Raw genomic sequence first — 24,127 nt, 5'->3', positions numbered from 1 at the left:
CATCGACTTCCTCTTCCTGATCAGGTGGCCTGTAGTAAACGCCCACAACAGTGTCACCCATGCTAGCCTGCCCTTTGATCCTTACCCATAAGCTCTCGACTCGCTCTTCATCCACCCCTAGGCACAGCTCAATACATTCCAGTTGCTCTCTCACATAAAGAGCAACTCCACCACCTCGCTTGCCTGGCCTGTCTTTCCTAAAAAGCATGTAGCCATCCATGACGGCACTCCAGTCACGCGAGCTATCCCACCATGTCTCTGTAATGGCAATGAGATCATGGCCCTGCGACCGCACACAGATCTCTGGTTCTTCCTGTTTGTTCCCCATGCTGCATGCATTGGTGTACAGGCATTTCAGGGAGGTGATCGAGCATGCAGGTTTCCCAGGAGGGGTAAAAGAGGATCCTCCATAGCCACATCCCATGTGCACTTCCCTGGCTGCATTCACCTGCTGGAGGCATCCTGACTTGAGCAGTCTTTTGCCAACTACCCTGTCACTATAACTCTCCCCTTCCCCCATCTTACCTAGTTTAAAGCCCTCCTTACCAGGTTGGCCAACCTGTTGGCAAAGACACGCGTGCCCCGCTTAGTGAGGTGGATCCCATCTCTCGCCATCAGTTGTCAATCTTCAAACAGGGTCCCATGGTTGTAGAAACCAAAACCCTGTTGCCAACACCAGCAGTGCAGCCAGTCGTTAACCTGGAAAGTCCGTCTCCTCCTCCTCTCATCCATCCCCCTCACTGGCAGGAGGGAGGAGAAGATGACCTGGGCTCCCAGACCCTTGACCACCATCCCCAGAGCTCTGAAGTCCTGCTTGATGGTCTCCAGTTTGCCCTTGGTGTCATTGGCACCCACATGGAAGAGCAGCAGAGGGTAATAGTCCGAAGAATGGACAAGCCCTGGCAGTCTTTCCATGACATCTCTCACACGAGCCCCCAGCAGGCCACAAACCTCTCTAGACAAGAGGTCAGGTCGGCAGATAGATGCCTCCGTCCCCCGCAGCAGGGAGTCACCCGCAGCAATCACCCGCCGCTTCTTCCGGGCATTCCCGCAAGGCACAGGGTCTATTGTCCCAGGTACTTCCCTTGCAGCCATGCCAATCTCCTCCTCATCCTGGAGGGCACTAAACCTGTTCTTCAGGAGGAGTAGGAGCCTCTCTCCTCCCACGAGCAGTGACCAGTTTCCAGCCTTCTTCTATGATGTTATGATGTACCGTTTCACACAGCACAGAGCCTTCTGGCAACTCCACTGCTGCAGGGGGTTGGGACTCCCGAAGCTGTACAGTCTCCGAGAATACCCTGTCTATCTCTTGCTCCGCTTCTTGGATGCTGCGCAGCCTACTGACCTCCTCCCGTAACTCCCTTACCTGACGACACAACTCGCCAACAGCAGCACACCTCCTGCAGGAGAGCTGGCTGCCAGCCCAGGCCTCCCGGAGAGGCCCCAAGCACTCCCTGCAGCCTGAGACCTGTAGAGCCGCATCTACCGTCAGAGGGTTGGTCTGGGTCGCAGCCTCTGACACAGCAGCTCCAACAGCCACTGGGGAACATGCTCTGCCATGTGTCATGACCACACTTGAGGAAGTGTACACCACAGGGAACAGAAACAAAGGTGCCTTCACACACCCTTCTGCACAAACTGCTGCCTCTGTTTGCTGTGCTCTGGGCCTGGCTCTTATATAGGCCTCTCCCTAGCACTGACTCCCAGGGTGCTTCACCCGCCCTAATCAAGCACCACCTGGATCAAAGGCCCCAACTCCCTCTGCTCAGGGGCAACCAAGAGAGCTCGTTAGCAGCAGCCACTCCTAGCTAGAGCTTCTCCCAGGAGAAGTCAAGGCCTCCTGCAGTTGTCCTTGCCTAGCTTCCCCTTTCCTGTTCACAGCAATCACCTGCTAGTTCCTCGGGGGGCCTCCGAAAGCCCACAACTTCCAACAAGATCCTCAATGAAGGCTCATTTCCACATGCACAAGGAGCACGGAGATGCGCAGGCTGGCGGGAGAGCCCCGATAACCAGTCAGAGAGAGGGGGCCCCTGCCCTGGCCCCTCGGGAGACCATCAGCCCCATGGGCCCCGGTGACACCCATCACGATGAGTCAAGGGGAGAGGATCTCTGGGGGAAAGGGAGGGATCAGGGAGGTTTTGGTGGTAATAAACGTGGGAAAACAGAGGGATAAGGGGATAAAAGGGGCTGGTCACATGTAAACAGGTTGCTGGTCCGTATGCGTGTCTGGCCATGGCCTGCACCTGATCAGCGCAGTCTGTCCTTTCTTCTCATTAAACTCCGCTTCTAACTCTTTTCTGGGGTGAGGAGCTCTCTGCTCTGTGTGTGTGTATGGAGATCTAAGTGCCAGCAGCTGCAGTGGGACCGTGGGTCACATGCACCCGCATATCCAGGGTGCCAGCAGCTGGAGCAAGTGAGTGTACACGTGTGAGATCACTAGCAAATATCAAGCCAAACTAGCCGGCAAATAGGTTAAATAGTTTGGGAGCCAGGTGTGTTTGTGTGTCTTGAAGTGAGACAACTGGAAGAGTTGGCTGCTGGAGGGACCAGAGGGTCCCAGTCAGCTGCTGCAGAGACCGTGAGGTCTGGGGATCAGCTGAGAGACCCACTGGCGAGTGAGTGTCTGTGCAGGAGGCAGCGGGGGAGACCGAGGATCCAGGGCAGCTGCTGGATGGACTGAGAATCTAATCCCAGTTACGGGAGGGATCCACAGTGTGTGTGCTGGTGGAGCAGCTGGGGAGACTGAGGATCCTGGCGCAGGCACTGTACGGACTGAGTGTCCAAGCCCACAGGAGGGATCCACATTGTGTGTATGTATATATTTCCTATGAACAGACATTCCTCCTGATCAGAGAGGGAACAAAGATGATGCTGTCAGTGCTGCTTGTGTTGGGTGAGTGCTGAGTGTGAATCCATGCTGACTACTCGTGATCACCTTCTTGTCTTTCATGTGCTTGGTGATGGTGTCCAGGATGAGCTGCTCCATCGCCTTTTCAGAGACTGAGGAGAGGCTGACTTGCCTGGGGTTCCCTGGGTCCTCCTTCTTGCCCTTTTTGAAGACTGCAGTCACATTTGCTTTCTTCCGTCCTCAGGCACCTCTTCTGAACAGCAATAACCGAGCTCTCTTGAAAATATTCTATTGCCTGTATCCAGTGGAAGTTGCTCAGGTTCATTTGCTGGATTGAAAGGATTTCACTAGCGGAATATTCCTCTATGATGGGATCCCTGGGCAGGGACCAGGGGGGCTTTTAACATACTCCCTGTTAAGTAAAGCCTTTTGACATTTTTAGCTTGCGCCAAGACAGATTTTCCAGGATTGTTCTTCTCAGAAAATAACTTTGCACCCTCCCTTTTTTTGAAGTTCACCCCAGAAAAGACACATCCCCCCAACAATGTTCTTTCTTGGCCCACAGAGGAAAACCAAACAAGTCACCTGCTACCTTAGCAAGATTGTCCTTTATTTTCAGTGAGCCAGCACACACCTCTCCTGTTTCACGGGACAGCTCAGTACAGTCAAGCTTGTGTCTGTACGCAGGAAAACTTAGCAAAGTTCACTGTGAGGGTGAAATGTCCCCAGGTCGCAGCCCTGAAATCTGCCCAGAGAGACAAGGCTCAAGCTTCTCTACCCCACACTGCAAACATGGTTTACCCTGCATGTGGAAATCCCTCTTAGAATCAAAGATGAGTTCAGCCTTCACACTGCTCTTTTCCCTTGGCCCCTGGGTGAGAGGAGGTCCAGGGCCACGGCCTGGGACAGCATCTCTTATTCTACAGCTGTAACTTCTGGACTGAGCCCCAAGAGCAAAGAGGGGTTCTCAGAGGCGGGTGACAAGTGACCGCTTAGAAGGAAAAGGTCCCACACTCATGTCCCTTTTGCTTCAACTAGATTAGAGCTGGTGTTTCTAGCCCGTGAATCGCCCTGTTGTGAACAGGAATGAACACGCTTCCTCTGCGAGCCTGCTGGTTGGCGTGGGGAAATATAAAAACTGGAATAGTCTAGAGAGAAAAGATGTCTCATATCTCACCCACTCGCTCTTCAAACTATCCCATCTTCCCCATCTGGGACTGGATGGGAACCAGAACCCACCTCAGGCACAGGCCAAAACATTCCCTCAAACACTGCAGTTTTCTCATTGGTACTTCTGCCATGTAGACACGCCAGGATGAGCCAAATTAAGCTAATAACATGTAAAAGGATGAAGCAGAGAGAAGCAGAAGTTTCAAAGGAGGCCGCTTGGGCAATGCTGGTCTCATTGCAGAAGCTTCACATAGTTTGCTGGAAAGAGGCCTACTTTGCCCCGGCACTGTCCCCGCCACCAGCCTTCATCTACCATTTCGATATGCGTGATTGTGTCATCAGGATCAAAGGAAATCTCATCATCTCCATCTGCAAAATTGATCAGAAAAATAGTCATCGTCCAAAGATGCATAAGCAAGAGAAGGGGCAAGAATAACCCCTGAGCTGGTTATGCGCGTGCACACGCACACACACACACGAGGGGAGCACAGAACAGCCAGGCTGATACGACTCAAAGTTCATCTCATGCCTCTCCCTAAAACCAGCACAGACACAGCAGAGGAAGGATTAAGACTTCACAGATGAGAGACGACACTTCTGTGTTCCCAAGCTATGTCTCATCCCGCCTCCCAAGAGGAAGAACAACCTTGGTTTAGACACCAAGCTGAAACCCTTCCGCCACCACCGATGGTGTCACCGTCTCTCCCACCCCCGAGGCCGGCTCCCAGTGCCTCTCTCGGCAGGCCGGCTGCCTTTCCCACACCCCGCTTGCCAGACCCACCTCCTTGGTAATCATAGAGAGCCACTGCACATGTCCCAGGACTCTCCACCTCATAAACGTTGTCCGTTTTCCCTGCAGAAGACAGGACAGGCAGGTGAGAAGGAGGCTGGCAGCAGTCACACAGATCTGGTCTGTGCTGCCCTCCCGTCAGCTGCCAGTCTCAGGGTGGACCACATCCAAACCCTGTCAGCAGGGAGACGTGTATCATGGCTCAAAGCAAGTGTGTGACTTGTCTCCACTTCTTCAGGGAGAGAGAATGGGACAGGCTGTCCTGATACTTCGTGTCTCTCCTCCCAAGAAAAAGGCTGGACTTAACTCCAGCCTCCCCCTTTTTCACCCACAGTACCAGTGAGGTTGTGATGGAAACCTCAACAACAGCCTGTGCAGTTTGTTCACAGGCTGGAGGACGCCTGCCCTAATCCCTGCACCTCGTTCATCCCGGGGGACACTGCCAGAACAGGTCTCTCACTAGGGTTTTGAGCAACAGGCTGAATTAACAGGGCATGCCCAGACCCCAGTGCAGAACCGGCAGTTCCTTCCTAGGAAACATTGCACCAAAGAAAAGAGCATCAGTCCAAGTGCAGCTTCTTCAGAGCCCGCAGCAGCCCTCCTGTCTGACTGCCCGAGTCTCGCTCCAGTAGATATACCCGGCATCTGGCCCAGGACTCGGTGCAGCTGGTGTCGCACCTTAGAGCGGGGCAAGGGGGTGGCAGAGGAACAAGCTCCCATCAGCGTGGCCTGCTACCCTGACAATGGCAGACTTCAGGGTACAAAATCCCTCTGCAGTCTGTCCCATACAGCTGGTGCAGAGCAGACAGAAAACAAGCTCCCCAAGAAACAGGCTCTTCCCTAAGTACTCACCCAGGCAGGGCTGGCTCTGGCTGGGCTCCTCGGGGAGGATCTCCTCGTAGTCTTCGCCTCCATCCTCTCCGTCGTCATAGATGGCAGCCGGCTTTCCCAAAGGCTCTGGCAGCTCCTCGTAGTCAGCATCCATGCTGGTACCGTCACAGTAGTCAGAGGACTCTGGCAGCTCCTCATAGTCCCCGCCATCCAAACTCACACTGTAGATGGGCTGATCCTCGTGGGGGGACTTGCACAGCTCCTCACCCAGATCTGCTGGCCTTGGTGGCAATGTGGGCAGCGTTTCCTCATCCTCCGCTTTTGTATTCTGCTGTGAAGTGCGAAAGTGACAGGAAAGTCACCCACAACGTATCCGCTGCCAGCAGCTCTCCCATGGCTGCACAGTGCCCAATGCAAGGGAACCTGCTTCCTTGCAGACGCCTTTAGTGCTACCATGAAACAAATAGAGTATCATTCTCTGCACGATAGAGGAACAGCTCAGTCATGAGTTCTGGGCTGAACGGGCACCTGGGAGCACTGTGCGGCCATGGGGAGAAAGGAGACCCTCATGTCTCTGCCTTCTCAGCTCACTGCTACCGCCGCTGCTCTCTCCCAGCAAGCAAAACCACAGACCAGCTCAGAAGCTGGAAGTTCCTGAAACTAGAAAACTAGGAGCCCAGAGGGGCTTTTATGAAATTAATATGTAAACACTGGTGGCATTTAAAACCCCTGCCAAAGTCAACAGATGACAAAACCTCTACACTCCTGACATCTCTACCAGGATAGCCTAGGTGCACCATTGCTGCTACTCGTCACTCGTGTTTAGACCTATGCCACATGCTTCGCTACAGCTCACTGTACCACCCCTGGACTGACACCCTGCAAGAGCCCATCTGCGTAGTGTAAGGTGCTGTGCGTCTGTGTCCCATCCCCATCCCAAAGTTTTCCCCCACCCCATTCCTTCCCAACCCTCTCCCACGCTGTGGCCGTGCCCTGTTCCTGCCCTTGCAGCTGCCCCGTGAAGCACGGCCCCCTCTCCAGGGCAATCCAGTCCCTTCTGCCTACTCCCCTTCCCAGCCAGCCAACCTAGCCCGCCTCGGCACCTGCTCTCCCCGTGACACAGGCCCATCTCTGTCAGCTCCCACGGGAACCCTTGCTGGAATGGCGGCAGGGGCTGCTTCTGTGTGGTCCTTGTCCTCTCTCTGTTGGATTTCCTGCTGGAGAAAAGTCATCAAGAGCCCCTCAATTCCACTGAACAACGCCCAGAGCAATGCTCATTTCCATTCCTGATAGGGCAATTCCGAGACAAGCCAACATCTCTTCCTGCTGAAGCCTGTTCCAGCTCCCCCAGACCTGCCCTAGGAACTGGAAACTAACAGGACTGTAACTACTATGTGGTCTGCAGGAAGCAGCCTCAAGAAGGGAATGTATGAGGGAGTGCGTTACTGGAGAAATCCTGTCCACACATCAGATGCAGCAACACCACAAAGTAGAAGGAGGTCTTGCAAACCTGAGGGTTTGGAAAACCCTGAATGCAGACTGCTGGAATGGGGATGTTGGGGATATTGTGTTTGCCCTGCGTTTACCAAGCACCAAAGGGAAGCAGTAGCCTAGGCTAAACCACAGAGGGACATCGTTAGCTACAGCCAGGTCCTGGTCTGCATGCCAAAAGGGGCAAAATCCAGTGCCAACCGGGGAGCTCAAGGCCAGTCCCTGGCAGGTACGGGGAGACAATTTAGGCAAGAGGTCACCAGAAACAGACTGAACAGAAGGAGATGGACCTGTGTGGCCCTGAGGAAAGGTCTGCTTTGCAAGTCTTGGGGGGCATAGGAAGATGCCTACGGCTCACCTGCCGCCGAACCGCCTGGCGCTCTCGAGCCTGCCGCCTCATCTGCTCCTCTTCCACCAGCTTCCTGCTCTCCTCATCCGCCAATTTAGCCATGTTTTCAAACCGTGACCGCAGGCTGCTGGCACTACTGGAAGCTGTTGTGGAGAAGAGAGCTGCCCAAGCCTCCCCAGTGGCTCTCATCCCCCCACCCCCCCCCACCCCCCCGACATGTCCAGGGCAAACCCAGACCTCTGCCGCTCCCAGACAAACCTGCAGTACAACCACCTTCTCCAGCCTCCAGCCACCTTCTCCATCCCCCCCCCCTACAGCACATGCCCACCAGTGAGCCACTAAGCTGGGGACGTGGGACCTATAATTTCCCACCCAGCCCAAGGCTGGTACTCGAGCATCTCACCTGCCTCCACCGGTCTTGTCTTCTCATACGAGGAGGTTGGAGCTGCCATTTCGTTAAAGCCAGCAGCGCTCTGCAAGAGGAAGCAAAGAAAGCGTGCAGCCTGTTAGGCGAGGCCAGTGCCGAGACCTCAGCTCAGTTTGGCTGCTGGTGCCTGCAAGCAAGTCACAGCTTTGTTCCCAGGTGTGTCCTCACTGGTGAAACCGCCACAGTCCTGCGGGGAGGGAGGCTGCTGGCTGCAGTCCTGCTCTCCCTTCCAGACTTCCAGCTGAAGACAAAGGCTGTTCCTGTAAAGGAGAGATATTCCAAGAGCCAAAAAGGCCATATGGAGCTGAGCAGAGGAGGCTGGACAAGGAGTGGCAAGGGGATTGCTGCATGGGGCAGGAAGGCTGGGGGCAAGAGCATTCCCAGGGAATGCAGTGAGGGGCTGGGGATGTGCCGGCCAGTCCACCTTTTCCTGAGGTCCGGGGACCCGCTGTACTAGCTGCGCCAGATCCATCCCCTGCGCTCCCAGAGGTATGGGGTGTGGAAGCACGGCCCCGTCAGGTGAAAAGCTGCGGCTACATAACCGTGAAAACCATACGGCCCTTCAGCGGGCCATTGCCTGCAGGATGCGCACACAGCAGCAGAGGCTGGAATACATCAAGGAGAAACTGGGTGCATGAGCATCTGAGGTATCGCTGGCTTTACAGGGTGTGAAGAGATGGCTGAACTGGTAATACCATCGATGGGGGTGGTTGTAGCAAAAAGAGGGTGAGATTGAGGGTGGTTTTTTTTCCATATGTATTTGCAGTTACTACTAGACATTAAACTTCAAGGTTAGTTGTTTGGGGGGTTTTGTGCCTTTCCACCCTTCCCACCATAAATTATATCTGTGACTTTTCCCACGGGCTCTACTAGCACACATTTTTCAGTGCACACTCATAAATCCTATTCCAGCCATGCAGAGAGGGGAAGAAAAACAAAAACTCCAAGAATATTCTTTACCTACCACTGCACTGCCTCAGGCATGAACTTAGATGACAAATGCTAATGCTTATTTGTCTACTTCTACGAGAAAACTATTGCACACGAAAAGGAAACAGTAAAAGGAAACTGCAGGTGGGATGCAACTTTCAGACAAATACAGCTACGTTTGTGTTTGTACACACAGGTGTCACCACATGGACTGGGAGTCTAAGCTCCTGCTACAGTCAGTGGAGCCCAGAGAGCAGCTCAGCTCACCTTAAAGTAAACCCACCTGAGCAGGTAAACAGCACTTCAGGCTCCGCTGAACACTTGGACCAGGTCTCCACAGAGCACAGCAGAGACATGTTTACACGACAGCATTTAAAATTAGGTGTTGTAGTGCGAGAGCTGAATCTCACACTTAGCATTCAAAAATTTTACAACGGGGAGTTTAAATTCCCTGGGGTATATTATGCTCTAATCTGGAGCAATGAGTTCAGCATTGCTCCAGTACCTGAAAACCAGGCAATCAAGAACTTAGGTACCTGCCTGACCAGCCTTAATTTTGCCATCTTTGATTTTTAAACTCATGTTCCACTCCGAGTTGATCAGGAATTCCTTACCCTGCCTCTGCATCCAAGTGCAGCCTGCTCCTCAGAATGACCCATGGCTGTTGACCTTGACACAAGCGCTCATCTAATTTGATATGTTTTTTCTGTCACATACACAGCGCCTTGGCTTTTGGCATTGCACCTCCATTAGCTGTTGTTAAATTCACAGACCACGCTAATCTCCCCCTTAACGGGCGACTGTCCTTGGGCAGGACGCTGTTTCCACTCTGCTACCGGCACAGCCTGCACGTGCGGCCCTGAAGGGAACATGCTGGATTGCTACAGGCACGTGTTTATCTCCTTCCTTGGCCCAGGGCCCTGAAGAAAGGTCCTCGCCCACTTCGTCCAGCTCCTAACTATAAATTGTGTGGGTCAGGGATATTTGTACCGCACCAGGCACAACACTGTGCCCAACAACAGCCAAAGCATGATTCAGGGAAGGAACCACTCCTTCCTCCTTCAAATGCCCCAAAGCCTCCCCACCATGCAGGATTCTCACCCAGGCTATGCCCATCCTTGCAGATCATCATCCACTGGCAGGACCTGTCCCCGTCTTTCCTAAGCAAACTTGCAGGGTAGCTTGCCAAAGCAAAAAGTTAACTCAAGCGCCTGAGACAGTCTGCATCTAGACTGCGGACAAGCCTTTGCCTGGGTTCAGCCCAGACAGGAGACAAAGCAGCAAACCGGACGAGCTCCTCTCATGCAAGGTTTGGCCCTGCCAACCCCAACTGCGCTGGGATTTGTTAAGGTACGCAGGCAGGTGACTAAGCCCTGATTGGAGATCTAGTTAGCAGAACAGACCACGAGAAACTCCTGGACTTGCTGAATATAACAAATAAGAGCGGGAAGCTGACAAGAGTTACAGTCAGTGCCGTGAGGAACGGCAGGTTTCACAGGTGGTTAAGGCTGAGTGAAGCTTCACAGATAATCGAAGGGATTGCTGGGGTCCTTTGGGGGAGTGGAACAGGGCAAGGCCAGCACTACACTGGTAATAACACGGAAGTCCAAGATGACACAAATACCAAATTTGTGTGCAGACAGAGCAAAGCTAGGAGCAATGGGGAAAAAGCAGCTGGGGGTGGTTTATTTGGGAGGAGACAAGGGTAAAGAAAGGGAGGAGCCAAGGCAGATGAGGGAGAAGTATAAGCATGGGAAAACTGAGAGGTGGCACAGTGGGGATAAAAAGGGCCAGTCACACACAGGCAAATTGTTGATCGGTTCACTTGTCTGAGTCCAGTAGAAAGCACTTCACTAACCTGGCTCTGCCCATAGTCAAACTATCAAACCCAGCCCTAGGGCACAGCAGGTCTATGACTGTTCAGTCTGAGCAAAAGCAGCTGAGAATGGGGAAAAAAAAAAAAAAAGAAGAATCTCTGTCTTCCTTGCATCCTGGTCTCCCCAAGCTGCACTGCTCTGCACCCTCTGGTGTTTACACCGGACCAGTTCCCCCAGCCCTGCAATAGCACTGAGCTTGTGTCTCTCTGTCGGAAGCCTTTTCTCTTGCAGCCATGCAAAGATAAGCGGCCATCAGGAGGAAACTGCAGGCTACTGCATGCAGAGACTTACCTTATCCACTCTGTCCTTCTGGACCCCATAACGGCCTCCAAACCCTTTGGCATAGTCTGTATGGAAAAAGTGAGACTATCATATAGTACTTTATATTCTATATGCACCTGACTTCAGCGTGCTGTGACTAGTGACATGAATTAGCTTTGCCTTGAATTGAAAGGCACATCTGTGGGCCAGCTGCATTTGATCACTCCATCAGGAGCGGAGTGTCACATGTTGAACTAAACAAAGTAGAGATAACGGAGGCAAGATGCTCTAGAAAGCAGCTGTTAGGACTAATCCTCCAAACCTTTGAGTGAAGCACCCAGTGTGTGGTGCTGCACCCTGGCAAATCTGCTTCCAAGGCGCTGGGGTAAGCAGCCGGTCACGCCACTTGAACGCAAAGCGGTCTTTTTCACTAAAGCTGGACAAACAGTGCTAACAGTATTCGGGCCATTCCGGGAACCTGATTTGCCTCCTTCCCATGCACCTGCTTTTTGTGCGAGTTTATGATGAGGAATGTGCCTGACGGAGAAAGTGCAGCACCGCCTGGGCAGCGTGATCCAGGGACTTGCATTCAATACCCCCCCGCTTCCATTGATCCAGGAATGCTGTACCTGAGCCCCCTTCCTTGGCAGAGTTACCCCTGTGTTTGGGGGTTCACAGTGCTCCAGCTGCCTGCACCTCCACAACACGCTGTCACATTTGTTTTCCCGTAGCTATATCCCTGGCAGGCATAGCTGGTAGCTCTAGGGCTGTGCCTGCTCCAAGGAGGTTGTGCCGCCTCCTCCGGCAGCATTTCCCTACCTGTCTGGGATGCATGGGGCTGCACGTCTTCCTGGTGCTCCCAGCCAAGGGCACTCTTGTCCTGACGATCCCGCTGGACTCCAAACTTTCCACCAAAGCCCACAGAATAGTCTGCAGCCAAGGGGATCCAGATCACAGCATGAAGGACAGACAAGGGAGAGAAACAGAAGAGCAGCAGTACCATGAGGTCAGGCTGTTTTCACAGAGGAGATGATTATTCCTGCCCAGGACTCGGGGAAGAGATGAGGAATGGACACAGAGAAGAGACAGACTTCCCCAACAGTGGCTGCAACAACAGCCCTCCCTCCTCCTTGAAACACATCATCTGCCATCGACACCTGCCTTGGCTTCCCATGCACTCTTCCTTTAGAGATACGCTGCCCAGGAGATCCTTGTGCCTACGGAAACCTGTTGCTCCTCTTCGTTTGGCCTGAACTTCTCCAGCAATCTTCCGGGGGCATTAGCCTGCTGCCCGTGGCTGCCCCATGCTTTCCATGCCTGCCCCAATCACCTTGCAAGCAGCGGGCATCCAACACCTCCCACAGCACTTTTGCCACCCGCGCAGCAGGCTGCAAGCACAGCACCCCGTGCCCCTGTGGGGCACAGTCCCAGGCCCCAGTCCCAACAGCGCTCACCGCAGCGGGTTCCCCCAGCTCACCTTTCTGAGAGTCATGCTTCTCCGCCTGGCTCTTGTAGTCAAACCCCACTGCTGCTTTGTCCACCTTGTCCCTCTCCACGCCGTAACGGCCACCAAAGCCCTTAGAGTAATCTGAGGAGATGCACAGAGTGAGGTGCTACCCCAGGCACGAGGCTGGTGAGGGGCAGAGCTAGAGAAGGGGAGCAGCACTGGGAAGGAGCACCAGGGAGGAGGAGGAGGAGGAGGAGGGATGATGGATGACACCAGAATAAACAGGAGTTTGGAGGGGATGGCGTGGAGAGCAGGGAGCACCGCGAGGGCCATCGAGGACGAAGGTCCACGGGAAGGGGTGCACAGGGTGAGCATGGGCTGTGGCACCAGGAGAGCCCAAGGGCCACAGGTGGCAGGAGACACACAGCCAGAGAGGGCAAGGAAGGCAGGCGACATGCCGAGGGTGGTTGGGGAGGCGGTGGGAGCTCGGCCGTCTGAAGAGGCAAAGCCAAGGCAAGACTTGGGCGCTGATGGTCCAGGCATCTGCCCATCCACGCCCCTCCAGAGCAAGGATTTCAACCTGCGATCTGCCAGTCTCTGGAAAGGTCTCTGAATAAATGTATTGAGCCCTTGAAAGTACAGAAGAAATGGCAAACTTCTGCCGTATGGCTTACATCTGCCACAGTGGAATCTCAGCATTTACAAGGCAAATGCTCACTCTGGATGTTGAAGCAAAGGCTCAAACCCACATTTCTGGAGACATTCTCCAGTTCCCCCCCCAGTCCATCTCTGGCCCGCTCGGCTCTCGTGTGATGGAAGCACAGCGCGTCTTCCTGACGCCTCCCCTTTTCACATCCTCTAAAGCGGCAGTGTACGAACTACTTCAGCTGTATTCAGTTATCCTCTAAGGACTACCAAGTTATTTTCGGCCGATGTCCTAAGAAATTTCAGCCTCTATCCTAGCTGCTGGCACTACAGGGCCTCTTTCCTTTCAGAGACCTGCTCTTCCAGCTCCATTTCCAAATCCTGCTCTTCAGCAGGAGTAAATCAGTTGTTACCTCCTTTTGCTCCCCAGCCCTGTTCTTACAGGTCGCCTTTCACAGGAATGAGCTGCGGCTCCTCTAGTAAATTCAGCCTTATTGATCCATGAAGATTTTGCTCTTGAGAAATCAGCACAAAAACATTTTGGACTCAAGAACGGCTCTCAGAATAATATTCACCCCATTCACTCCAGCTCAGTCAGCTGAGGATGAATTAGACAGTAATTGTTAAAATCTCTAATTTACAGAAATTGCTTTGACTTCTGTTGAAGCTGTTCAATCTAACTGCACCTTGCCTTCTAAAATTTTCATTTTGTCCTGAGTGATTTCTGAGATTTTACACAGCCTGATAAATTTCTATTTCCATGTCTACAATCTCCTATCCGATCTCTTATACAGGAATGTGTTAATGTATCACAATTGCACGTGATTCATTAAGTTAAGATCAGCCCAGAATGTTTCGTAAACTCTCCCTTCTTTTATAGCTTCCTCTGAAATGAACATGATCCAGTTTTCTTCTTGGCAACGCAGCATGCCTCACATTCATCTAAAAGAGTAACAGACCTTGTCCTCTCATCCTGTCTTGGTTGTGGAGTATTTAAAACAACTTTAGTTTCAGTTCTTGCAATATTCCAGAAAATAGTATTTTGAATCTCTTTCCTTGCTGAATATAGCTGCTTGCATGTACATGTGAAAGTTTGGTTGAATCTTCTCCAGCATTCTGCAAAAGTTCTGGTGCTGTCGAGGCTTTTGTTTCCATATCCGTTGTTCAGCCTTTTCTTACTTGCTGTTTTTCAGAAAACCTTCTAACATCGTACTGTGCTTGGGTTTACTACGGAGCAGCTGCTCAGCAGGACTTGTAGGGAAAAGGGATCAGCAGACCCAAAACTCTTCCTTTGTCTGCCATCTGTCAGGGGAAGGCAGTTCTCTCCGCTCAGCCACGACCCAGGTCCCAGCAAGGCAAAGCACAGAGGCAAGAGGGATGCGCAGCAGAAGCGGGGTGACAGAACAGCAGGGGAGGGGGCCGTGAGGGTGACTGACCAGGGACACAAATTTGAAGTTAGCGATGAGCAGCAGGGGGATAATGCAGGAGGCTGTGCCGCAGCAGACAGCACAGCACACAGGGAGAATCATGATGAGCAAAGACGCAGATGAGCAGAAAAGAAGCTGGGCAAAGTGCTGAGGGATGACAAGCACCCATGGACTTGCCTTTCTGGGACGAGTGTTTCTCCACCTCACTCTTGTATTCAAACCCCAGTGCTGACTGGAACAAGAAAGGCAGGAAACACCAGTCACCCTGACAGCCAAGCTGGGCCTCACGCATCCTCCTCCAGCGCCCTGGGCCTGGTTAGGACCCTGCTCCACGACCTGCACTGCAATATGCAGCTGCACGGCTACCCCTCGGCTGGCAGCCCCCCTCGCCCTCTCACGCCATCCCCTGCTGTCCACACGGCAGCATGCCCAGGAACGGGCCCTCTGCAAGACCATGCAGCCCAGGTAAGGGGTCCACAGTCCCAGCCCTAAAACCTGCCCACCAGTCCAACAGCCCTGGCTGCAGCCGAGGCAGCTGGGCAGCGTTACGAACCAGGCAGCGCATGGGAGAACAGGGTCCTGCAGTCAGTCCCCTGCAGTCCCCGTCCGGTCCTACCGCAGGCAGTCACTGCGCATGGCGTGACATGTGGTTTTGGAGATGACAAACACCACAGCCTCAAGGATGGCGGTGTCCAGGACAGAAACGCAGCTCTGTCTGCACAGCACAGTGCAAGCACAGTTGGGCTGCACTGTGCATGGCAGCATATGCAAACCAGAGAGCTAATCTGCATGAGTTCACCACAATTCACCATCAGTCATCACCTTGCAAACAAGGGGTGAGCTGCGTGTTTCAGGGGAGACCATAACGTGTGGCCTGCCTAGACCTGCACTCATCAGCACTTTGAAAACTGCAACCACGATCCTAAACATAGCACAGTGTTTCAGGGACAGTGCTGAGCACAGGCCGCAAGCACACACTTCCACTACCCTGTCCAACCCACCTTGTCAGCTCGGTCCCGCTGGACTCCATACTTCCCCCCAAATCCCTGGGCTGCATCCGTCTGCGAGGAATGCTTCCCAATATCAGCGACGTACTCGTGGCCCACTGCACACTGAAAAGAGAGAAAGCATGACGTGAGCCCCCACACTCACGCCAGCAGGGTGGACAGGGACATGGGCACCACACAAGCATCTGCCCTGCTTCCAGACACTTGCAGCCACCGGGAGACAGGTCCAAACCAGCCATACTGCCTCAGCCAGCACCAGCCCTGGTCCGAGACCTGTGAGGCAGCTTCGAGGGCAGTCATCCCACACAAGCATCCCTATGGCCCAACTGCCAGGTCACCAAGCAAATGTTAGGCTGCTGAATATCTGCTGCTCCCAAATGCCAGCGAATTAGAGCTAAGCATAATCATGGGGGAACCTGAGGAGAAAAGTGCAGACAGACACAGCCAAAAACCCACAGGCTCCTGGTTTGGCACATGCTGCCCAGGGACAGTTTGTTGACCCTCACTCTCAGACACAGAAAACAGACCTGGCTGGGATCACCCTTTGCCCTGCTAAGGGACAGGCCGGGGTCCCAGGCTCCCTGGCAGCAGATAGCATGGCCAGGAATTCACCCATGCTCCTCAGGAGAAAGGCCAGAGACTAAATGATCGCAACATCTGTGGTAAGACCGGAGGAAGGCCTAGAAGCTGCTCAGCAAAAGCCTCCTTGCTCTGCTCCTGCAGAAGAGCCTGACCATGGCTACTCCACTTTGACCTCCTAGAAGTCTCTGTTTCTCACCCTGCCATCCTGGTATCACACATAGGCACAGTACCCCCCCCTATACTGCTGCAGTCTTATCACCCCACCTTTGAAGAGATGTATTAAAAGCAGGAAGGTACAGATAGAAGTGTGACAAAGATTATCAGAGAATATAAAACAGATCCCATATGAGAACAGAATACGTGGATTAGGGCTCCATCCTGGGAGACAGGATGGAGATCTGTAACGGAGAATGCGAGTATGGGATTATTATTCATTATTTCTCCAAGCACAAGCGGGGGGGGCACCACATTTAATTGTTATGCAGCATATTTGAAACAAGCAGCAGAAAGTCCTTCTTCACAGTGCTTAATTCAGCTAAGAGGAGTGTTGCAAGGAAGCTACAGAGGCAAATTGCACAAATGGGTTCAAGGAGATCCTGGAGACATACTACGAGCGAGCTAGATGTGCGAATCTGCGGAGCCGTGCCAGCTCTCCATTCCCTCCGGTCAGCATTAGGCCAGAAGACAGGGACACTCTCTCCTTTACGAAACAAAGACTTTTCTACTGAGCCCAGGAAAGTCCTCTACAACTGTTACCTTGTCCATCCGGTCCCGCTCTGTTCCAAATTTGCCCCCATAGCCATACGAGGCCTTGGGGCCAGTTTCCAGCTCCTTCTTCTTGATGACCTCATGTTCCTCTGACACCTTGTTCCTCAGCTGGTGGATGCTGGCAAGACAGAAGACCAGGGCAAGTCACTGTGGGGTTCTGCAGACCCATGCAGCTGGCTAGAGCGTCCCTGAGCTGCAACACTGGCCAGAGCCCTGTGCAGAGAAGGATGTAAACCCACCACCAGCAGAAACCCCTTGCCCACGGCTGGGCTTCCCTCTGGGGCAGTCCCACACCTGCAGCTGCTGCACCACGGTGGGGGATGATGCTACCCCAGGGCCTGGGGAAGGACATGGAGAGATCTGCTCAGCGGGCACGTCCTGTCTCCACCCCACAGCCTCCATTCACGACTACACCCTCTCTTTCATGGGGGGCCTACGTTCTCCTTTTTCCGTGTGCTACAGAAACACAGCACAGGGTAGCGCCGGGCTGTGCCCACGGAGCTGCTGGATAGGGGCAGCTTTGGACAGGAAAGGAGCAGGAAGTCTTTGCCATGGCGGAACAGGCACATCCCGCTCCCGTTAGCCGCTCTCTGGAGGTCCTCCAAAGTTAACCCACTGCAGCATCACAGGCGGCCCGTGAGTTTTGCCTTTTAGTGCAAAACCAGCATTTCAAACCGAGAGCCAACACGGCGGCAGCCATCCAACCCAGGCTGCAGCTGGCAGAGCTGGGGCGGGCAACGGATAAGGGCAGCGGGCTGCCCACCACGGGGTGAAGCCTCCACCTTCCCGGGCCAGAGATGCACCCCAAGAGGGGGGCTGCAGGCGGCCACCGCGCAGTCCCCACTAACACGGCACCGACAGCCTCGCTGCGCCCGAAGGACCCGCTGGGAGCCCTGGGGAAGAGCCGGCGGGAGCAGGCAGGGCGAGGAGTCCCTCCGGGCACCGCTCCTCCCCTGCCCTGGCTCCACTTCGCAAAAGCCCTTATTTGGCCGATTTCGGTTTGCTAGCGAAACCGCCGCTTCCATTTCCTGCAGTGAGACGTCACCACGGCAACAGCCCACCCGCGTGTCCGCACTGCCCGAACCGCAGGCCCCGTGTCGGAGCCGCAGGCGCCCGCGATCTGCGCTTGGCCCCGGACCGCGGCTCGGAGGCGCCTCGCTCTCCCGCGGTGCTGCCGGGCCGATCCAACCCGATCCGATGGGAGCCGGGCCAGGCCGAGCTGCTCCCAGCTGCGCGCCGGCCGGACCCAGCCGGCTTCCCGGCAGCCGCACTCACTCGATGTGCTCGGCGCGGCCGGATCCCTCGATGGTTTTGGCTCCCCATCGCTGCTCCTTCTCCGAGATGTCGTTCTGCAAAGCAAACCCGAGCCATGAGCGGCCTCCCGCTGGGCCCACGGCGCCTCGCGCCAGCCAGCCCTGCCGCCCCGGCCTGGCGGCGGCTGCCAACGTTCGGGGTGGCGGTAACCCGCCCGCCGCACCTCGGCCGCCGGGACGCGAGGCCAGGGCTCTCGCCACAGCGCCGCCACCGGGGCCCGGCCTTCGCGGTGCGGAGAGCGCGGGGCGGCCCCGAGGCACGGACGGGGCCGCGCGAGGCGGCTGCGGCAGCGTGAGGCCGCCGGACCCGCGGCACCGAGGCCTGGGGGCTGCGGGGCCACAGCCCAGGCCCGGCAGGGGCTGCGGAAGCTCCCTCCCCCTTTCCTCAGGGAAGAGCCGGCATGTGAAAATGCTGTAAAAACTAATCGCTTAAGAAAATACTGGAAAAACACCGAGATGAACGTTTTAGTCAAGGTCGACTGTTCTGCTTCAAATTTTTTTTTTTTTTTTTTAGGTCTGAAAATGTATTTGGTAAATTGAACCATCAATAAAGTCTTAATATAAGGTAAAACTAAAAATGTATATACAAAATATAATAAAAAATACAAATTATTCTGTTCAGGCTTGTTTTTAAACACTACCGCAATTAGGAGAATTAAATGAAGTAAAAAAGGGGGGGGGGGATTTTGACTGCTCTTTTTTGAACATTAGCAATTTTGGGACTTTATGAAGGAGACTTTTCCTTCCCTCCCAAACCAGAATGTCTTAGAACTCCTGCAGCAGGCAAGGTTTAGCCTCCCACCCGTAGGACTCCAGCTGCGTCACTACAGAGGCTGTTCAGCAATAAATTGCCCTGGAAAGGAAAACGAAACCTCGGCGGAGCCCACGGGGACCTGGGGCCGTAACGCCTGCCCGGCGCTCCCTGGAGCCAGGAAGAGCAGGACTTGCTGCACGACATGCTCCCAAGAGGTTCAGAAAAGGGTATGAAGAATGATACACCAGTGTCTCGAGATAGTAAAAAATCATGTAGGTTAACCAAATACAAGGTGACAAAGAAGTGCAAAAAAATCTTGTGATACTAAGTGAATAGGTGGTAAAACTGTAAATGACAGTTAGTAAGTGCAAAAGCAAGGCATATGGGGAAAAAAATCCTCATTATATCTACACAATGACAGCTCCAAAATAGTTGTTATCATTCAGGAAAGAGTAGGAATTCTAGAACTGGCCAAAAAGCTGAACTGTAAGTGAATTATTAGGAAAGGACTAGAGAACGAAACAGAAAACAAATTGTGACATTGTCTTAATCCAGGGAGTTCCCACAGGCTGAGCACTTTTACACTCTCACCATCTCGCCTAGGAAATAAAAGAAGATATAAACAGGAAAAAAAGGCAATCCAGAGGCGTGGAGCTGCCTCTCTACAGAGCGACCCTAAATAACGTGGGATTCTTCCATTTGGAAGAGACAAATAAGGGCAATTTTGGAAGCCTGTAAAGTTACGAACAGTGCAGGAAAAATAAAATGCAGTTTCTTGTAGCGACAGCTGTGGGGAGGACTTAGTGACGTTATCAGGCAGCAAGTTTAAATACTTTCCGCTCCTTTAGTGATATTACTTGTAGTCAGATGCAGGATACGCTGAGGCTGGAAGGTCTGCAAATGAGGTATAGATAGGGGTCAAAAACAGCTTAGACAGACCACCTGACAGTAAGCCCATTAGTGCCCAACAGGCACGATGGGGCAGATATTCAGGGAGTCACGAATCGCCAGCGCCTGGCAGCCAGGTGGTGTCCCGGGGAAGTTCTCCTGCTTCTTACAGGTTTCCCTGAGCTCTGCAGGGGCCGCGCAAGGGGTCGGTGGGACGCGGCCATCCCCGCACAGCCCTGCAGGCCAGCGAGACCTTTGCACCACCACCCTCATCTCAGCTAACCATCGGTCACCGCGCCAGGCACTCACCACAAAATCAGGGTCGGTGTCCCAGTCGTCCCCCTGGGACTCAACCTTCACCGACACGTTGTGTCCCACGACCGCTTTCCACATCTGCACAGGGAGGACACAACGTCACCCAGCGCCCAGGCACCGCCGGCCCCCCGCCCAAAGGCACCAAGGCACGTCAGACCGCGGCAGCCGTGGCACGACTCAGGCCAGAAGGACGCTTCGGAGGCCACCAGCCCCCACCGATCTCTGCGCGTCTCTCACACGGCACCAGGCATCCCAAAATGATTACTCCTGAGTACCCACGCCTCCTTCAGAAAAGAGCATGGGATTTTTAAGGGTAAACCCTGATGCACACTGACCTCATGGTTAAAAAATACGCCTTATTTTAATGTAAATTAGTGCTGGCATCCAACCATCAGACTATGGTTTTCCAACATGTTACTAATTTTTGTGCTCTGGGAGACTGTTCAGTGCTTTATCTTGCCTTTTGTTAAGCACGGTCACGGCATGCCGTCAGAGACCGTGGCTTGCTCCGGCACCGCAATACAACGCTGATTTATCCCAGGTTGAACTCCTGAATTTTCTTGTCTGTTTTCCAAACTTTTAACCACTGCCTGGCAGGCTAGAGAAGATTCAGAGAAAAGCTGTACGTTGGTCTTACAGTATCAGTACAGTATGTCCTATGGCGTTTATGTCTGTCTCACAGTAAAAATAGGAAATGGGGCTAAAATCATCAAGTGCGCAAGGCGGAAAGGGCTGAAGCTGCCACTGCACAGCTTGCACAAGCTGTCTAAAGAGGCCTGGAGGAAGTGACGGGCTCAGGAAGAGGAAGTTAAATGAAACCAATGTGAAATCTAAAGCTCCGGCATTTCATTTTCAAGGTGACCTGAAAAAAAAGGTGATGAAAAAGCTCTTCCCAAACAACACAGCTTCTACAAAACGAGAAGCAGAAGGAAGTCACGTTACGTTCCCGGCCTCCCCACACAACATGGTTTTGTTGTTCTCAGCAAAGCTCTTACTTCCCACTTCCTATTACTACTGCCTGTGCCGTCAAGAAGCCCCCAAATCTTCATCCCTGCAGCCCAAAGGAGCTTTTCGCGGGGGCAGGAAGGCTGGGCAGCGTGCGCAGCAAAGACCACAGGCGGCACAGCAGGCCACTGAGCCCAGTCCCGCGTCGCTGCAGACTTCCCGTAAAGCCACGAACAACCCAGCGGAAGGGAAGAGGGCTGTGGCAGATCCTCATAGAGCAGCACGTTTCCTTCGTCTGCATCTCGATGGCACCGACTCCTCCATCCCACGGCGGGACAAGCCGCGCACTAGCCTCCAGACTGACTCCAAGCACCCCGGACAGTCGCTTGCTGTGCAAGCAAGATGTTGACGCTGAACAGGGAATCGCACAACCGCTGCTGTCTGAAGCAATAAACCTCCAGCCAGCTCATTGCACTGAGCTTCGAGCCGCCTCGAACGACTGTTATGAGAATCGGCACCACGTAACCAGGGAGCAAAGACAACAGGAACTGAAAGTGCGCAACAGGGACAAGTCTCTTCTCTGTTAAACAAAAGCAAGTTAGCAAGCTGAAGGGGAGGATGCAGGACCAAGGCAGATTTACAGTAAAGATATGGCTTTAGGCTTTCTCCAGGCTGCGCCAGAAAAAAAACGGCGTCATACTCCAGAACACGGCGTGCCTGTGCTGCAAACCACCGTGCTTGCACACGCCGACAGCAATCCTGCGACCAACAGAACACAGCTAATCGCAAACAAAAGCAGGAAGGCTAATACAGGCAAAATAGCACTATCTAAAAATACCTTTTGTCCCCCCTTCCCCTCCAGTGACCTGAAAGGCAAGTGGGTTTAGGGGTTTTAATTCTGCTGTAAATGGCTCTTGACCAACTACTTCCCAAAGGCAGCCAGGACACCCTGCGTCCTGGGCACCACGGCAAGCCACGGCCTCTTATCGCACCTCAGGACTCCAGGTACCTGCTGTAACGAGAAACATCAGACACGGCTACAGCACAAGCGTAGGATACTGCTCGTTAATTCGGAAACTTGGTTCTTTAGAGGCTTAAACACAAAAGCAGCAGCAGCAACAACCAAAACACAGACTGGAAAGTAAATGCCAAGCGCCATCGGGTAGCACGTGCCAGCTCAGGAAGCAGCGCTCTTTGCCTGTCCGCCAAGCCACCATTTCTTTGTTGCTGCTGCTCGCTTTCCGCCCCCCAAACCCCCTCGGCTTTCTTACCTTGCACGGCCACCACGGCTCCAGCAGCAGACTCGCCGCTTCTTGCCCCAGCACCTGCTGCTAGCCCCAGCTTTTGACTCGCTGCACCCTCCCAGTTCCTGTTTTAGCTTCAACTAACTTCACTTCCCATGTCCCAGCCCCCAACTCCGTCTGCTCAAGCTATGAGCACCGAAACCTGCGCCGGGGCGCTGCATTTCCCCAGCGCGCTCCGGAAAACTGACAGGGCGCGAGCCCCGGACGCAAACTGCTCCGAGTCCGTTAGCAGGGCTCGATAGGGTACAGGTACATTTCTTAATGTACAAAAATAGCTCGTGATCTCCACATCTGTATCTGCTCCAGAAAGCACTGTGCCATACAAATAAGAAAAACTTAAATGGCTAAAGCCCCTGAATTTGACCATTACAGTGAGATCTTGAGCCAGAAAGCTGCTGCTTACAGAAGTTAAGAAATTTGGCTCAATACCTTACAGCGCAATTAAAATATATGTATAAACACATAGGCACATAATTCATATATATATACACACATATTTTATATAAAGATCTTTCAGGACAAAAAAAAAAAAAGTAAAGTAAAAAAGTAAATCGCCTGAACTGGGAGGATGGAAAGGATGTGGTCAAAGAATCCTAAGCACTTACAGACCAAACTCTTCGGTACATTGCTCACTGGTGGAAAGTGCACAGTTTTGGAATAAGTAGCATGAATTACACTAGTCTGGTACTAAATAAATGTCTCAAACCAAAATAATTTCCATTGTGAATGAGTCAAGTGAAACACAAAAAGCTTCTAGAGTGGCCATTTCTATTTGACAGGATGGCAAGATATCCAGGGCTTTTTTTGGACATTGATCAAACAAGCAGCCAGCACAGGTTCAGCCAAACAGAGACGTAACAAGAAGCTGAAATTTTTGAAGCAGTGATTGCCAGGTAAAAATTCCACACCTTTCATTATTTCATTAGATCAAGCCACAAAACTGTTAAGTCAGACTACGATTATGAGATCAGGAGCGCCTTCCAGGTTTTGGTCCCCATCCTCCCCCCCACCCTCACACCTTTTAATCAAAGCTCTAGCTGCTTCTTCCAAAGGTATAAGATATTCAAACCACTCTGAACCAGCAGAAGCTTGCCTTAGAAGCAAGGCAGGTGCTAACTTTGGGTCCTGTGCAGTGAACTAGCACCAGGAACTGTGAGGAAACATACTTGGCTTCTAATTCTTCCTCCTATTAAAAGCAGTGGGAACATCATCCACAGTCTAACAATATCCTATTATTTAGCTTTTGTTCTAATAGCGTTCTTCAGTTGCAACAGAGCTCTCTATTAAAATGGATGAAGGTACCTGCCTTTGGCTACAGAACATTGAACAAGGACATTATGTTTCAACTTGTCTCACCTAAGTTAGCAACAGCAAATTGGAAATGTGCAACTCACTCCTGTGACTTTCCTGGGGTTACACGACACTAATGGGGTCCAGAATTTAGTTCATTCTGCCTAAACACAATTACAAGTGAAAATAAGTAGTCTTCAGTTTTATCAGAATTGCTTTGGAAAGTAAAATGCTATTTCCTTCTTTTGTCATTGCAGCAGAACCTGAAAAAGGCTGAGAGAGAGGCGAGATGGGAAAACAGGCCATCACCATGACCCTTCAAATAATATGAAGGGAACAGATCTTCTCCAACCAGCACACCAGGAAGAGTACACTGAAATGAGCTACAGTCTTATGGCACACCCATAAAAAGTATACAACAGCACCACACCTTCAAGGGACCTCTGACATTTACACGATGACATTAAA

General features: G+C 52.8%; 1 protein-coding gene across 4 annotated transcripts; it reads right to left on the bottom strand.

The window, feature by feature from the left end:
- Positions 1–3,437: 3,437 nt before the first annotated feature.
- LOC106496135 (hematopoietic lineage cell-specific protein-like) lies at positions 3,438–22,513 on the bottom strand. Of its 4 annotated transcripts, none has more exons than XM_067289427.1 (15): positions 22,337–22,513; positions 20,115–20,198; positions 18,126–18,199; positions 16,839–16,968; positions 15,495–15,605; positions 14,671–14,725; positions 12,452–12,562; positions 11,794–11,904; positions 11,005–11,060; positions 7,883–7,952; positions 7,489–7,622; positions 6,743–6,856; positions 5,661–5,970; positions 4,800–4,871; positions 3,438–4,387 (listed from the first exon to the last, which is right to left on the bottom strand). In XM_067289427.1, exons 2-15 carry the CDS (start codon positions 20,196–20,198, stop codon positions 4,251–4,253), a joined length of 1,569 nt encoding a protein of 522 aa, XP_067145528.1. In that variant the 5' UTR covers positions 22,337–22,513; the 3' UTR covers positions 3,438–4,250. The 4 variants fall into 4 exon arrangements, with proteins under 4 accessions (XP_067145528.1, XP_067145530.1, XP_067145529.1 ...); XM_067289429.1 differs by having other exon boundaries at positions 5,661–5,967; XM_067289428.1 differs by having other exon boundaries at positions 6,743–6,853.
- Between the last annotated feature and the right edge of the window lie 1,614 nt (positions 22,514–24,127).

This window comes from Apteryx mantelli, chromosome 1 (genome assembly GCF_036417845.1).
Source record: "Apteryx mantelli isolate bAptMan1 chromosome 1, bAptMan1.hap1, whole genome shotgun sequence".
Classification (NCBI taxonomy): Eukaryota; Metazoa; Chordata; class Aves; order Apterygiformes; family Apterygidae; genus Apteryx; species Apteryx mantelli.
This window is presented reverse-complemented; position numbering and strand designations above follow the sequence as displayed.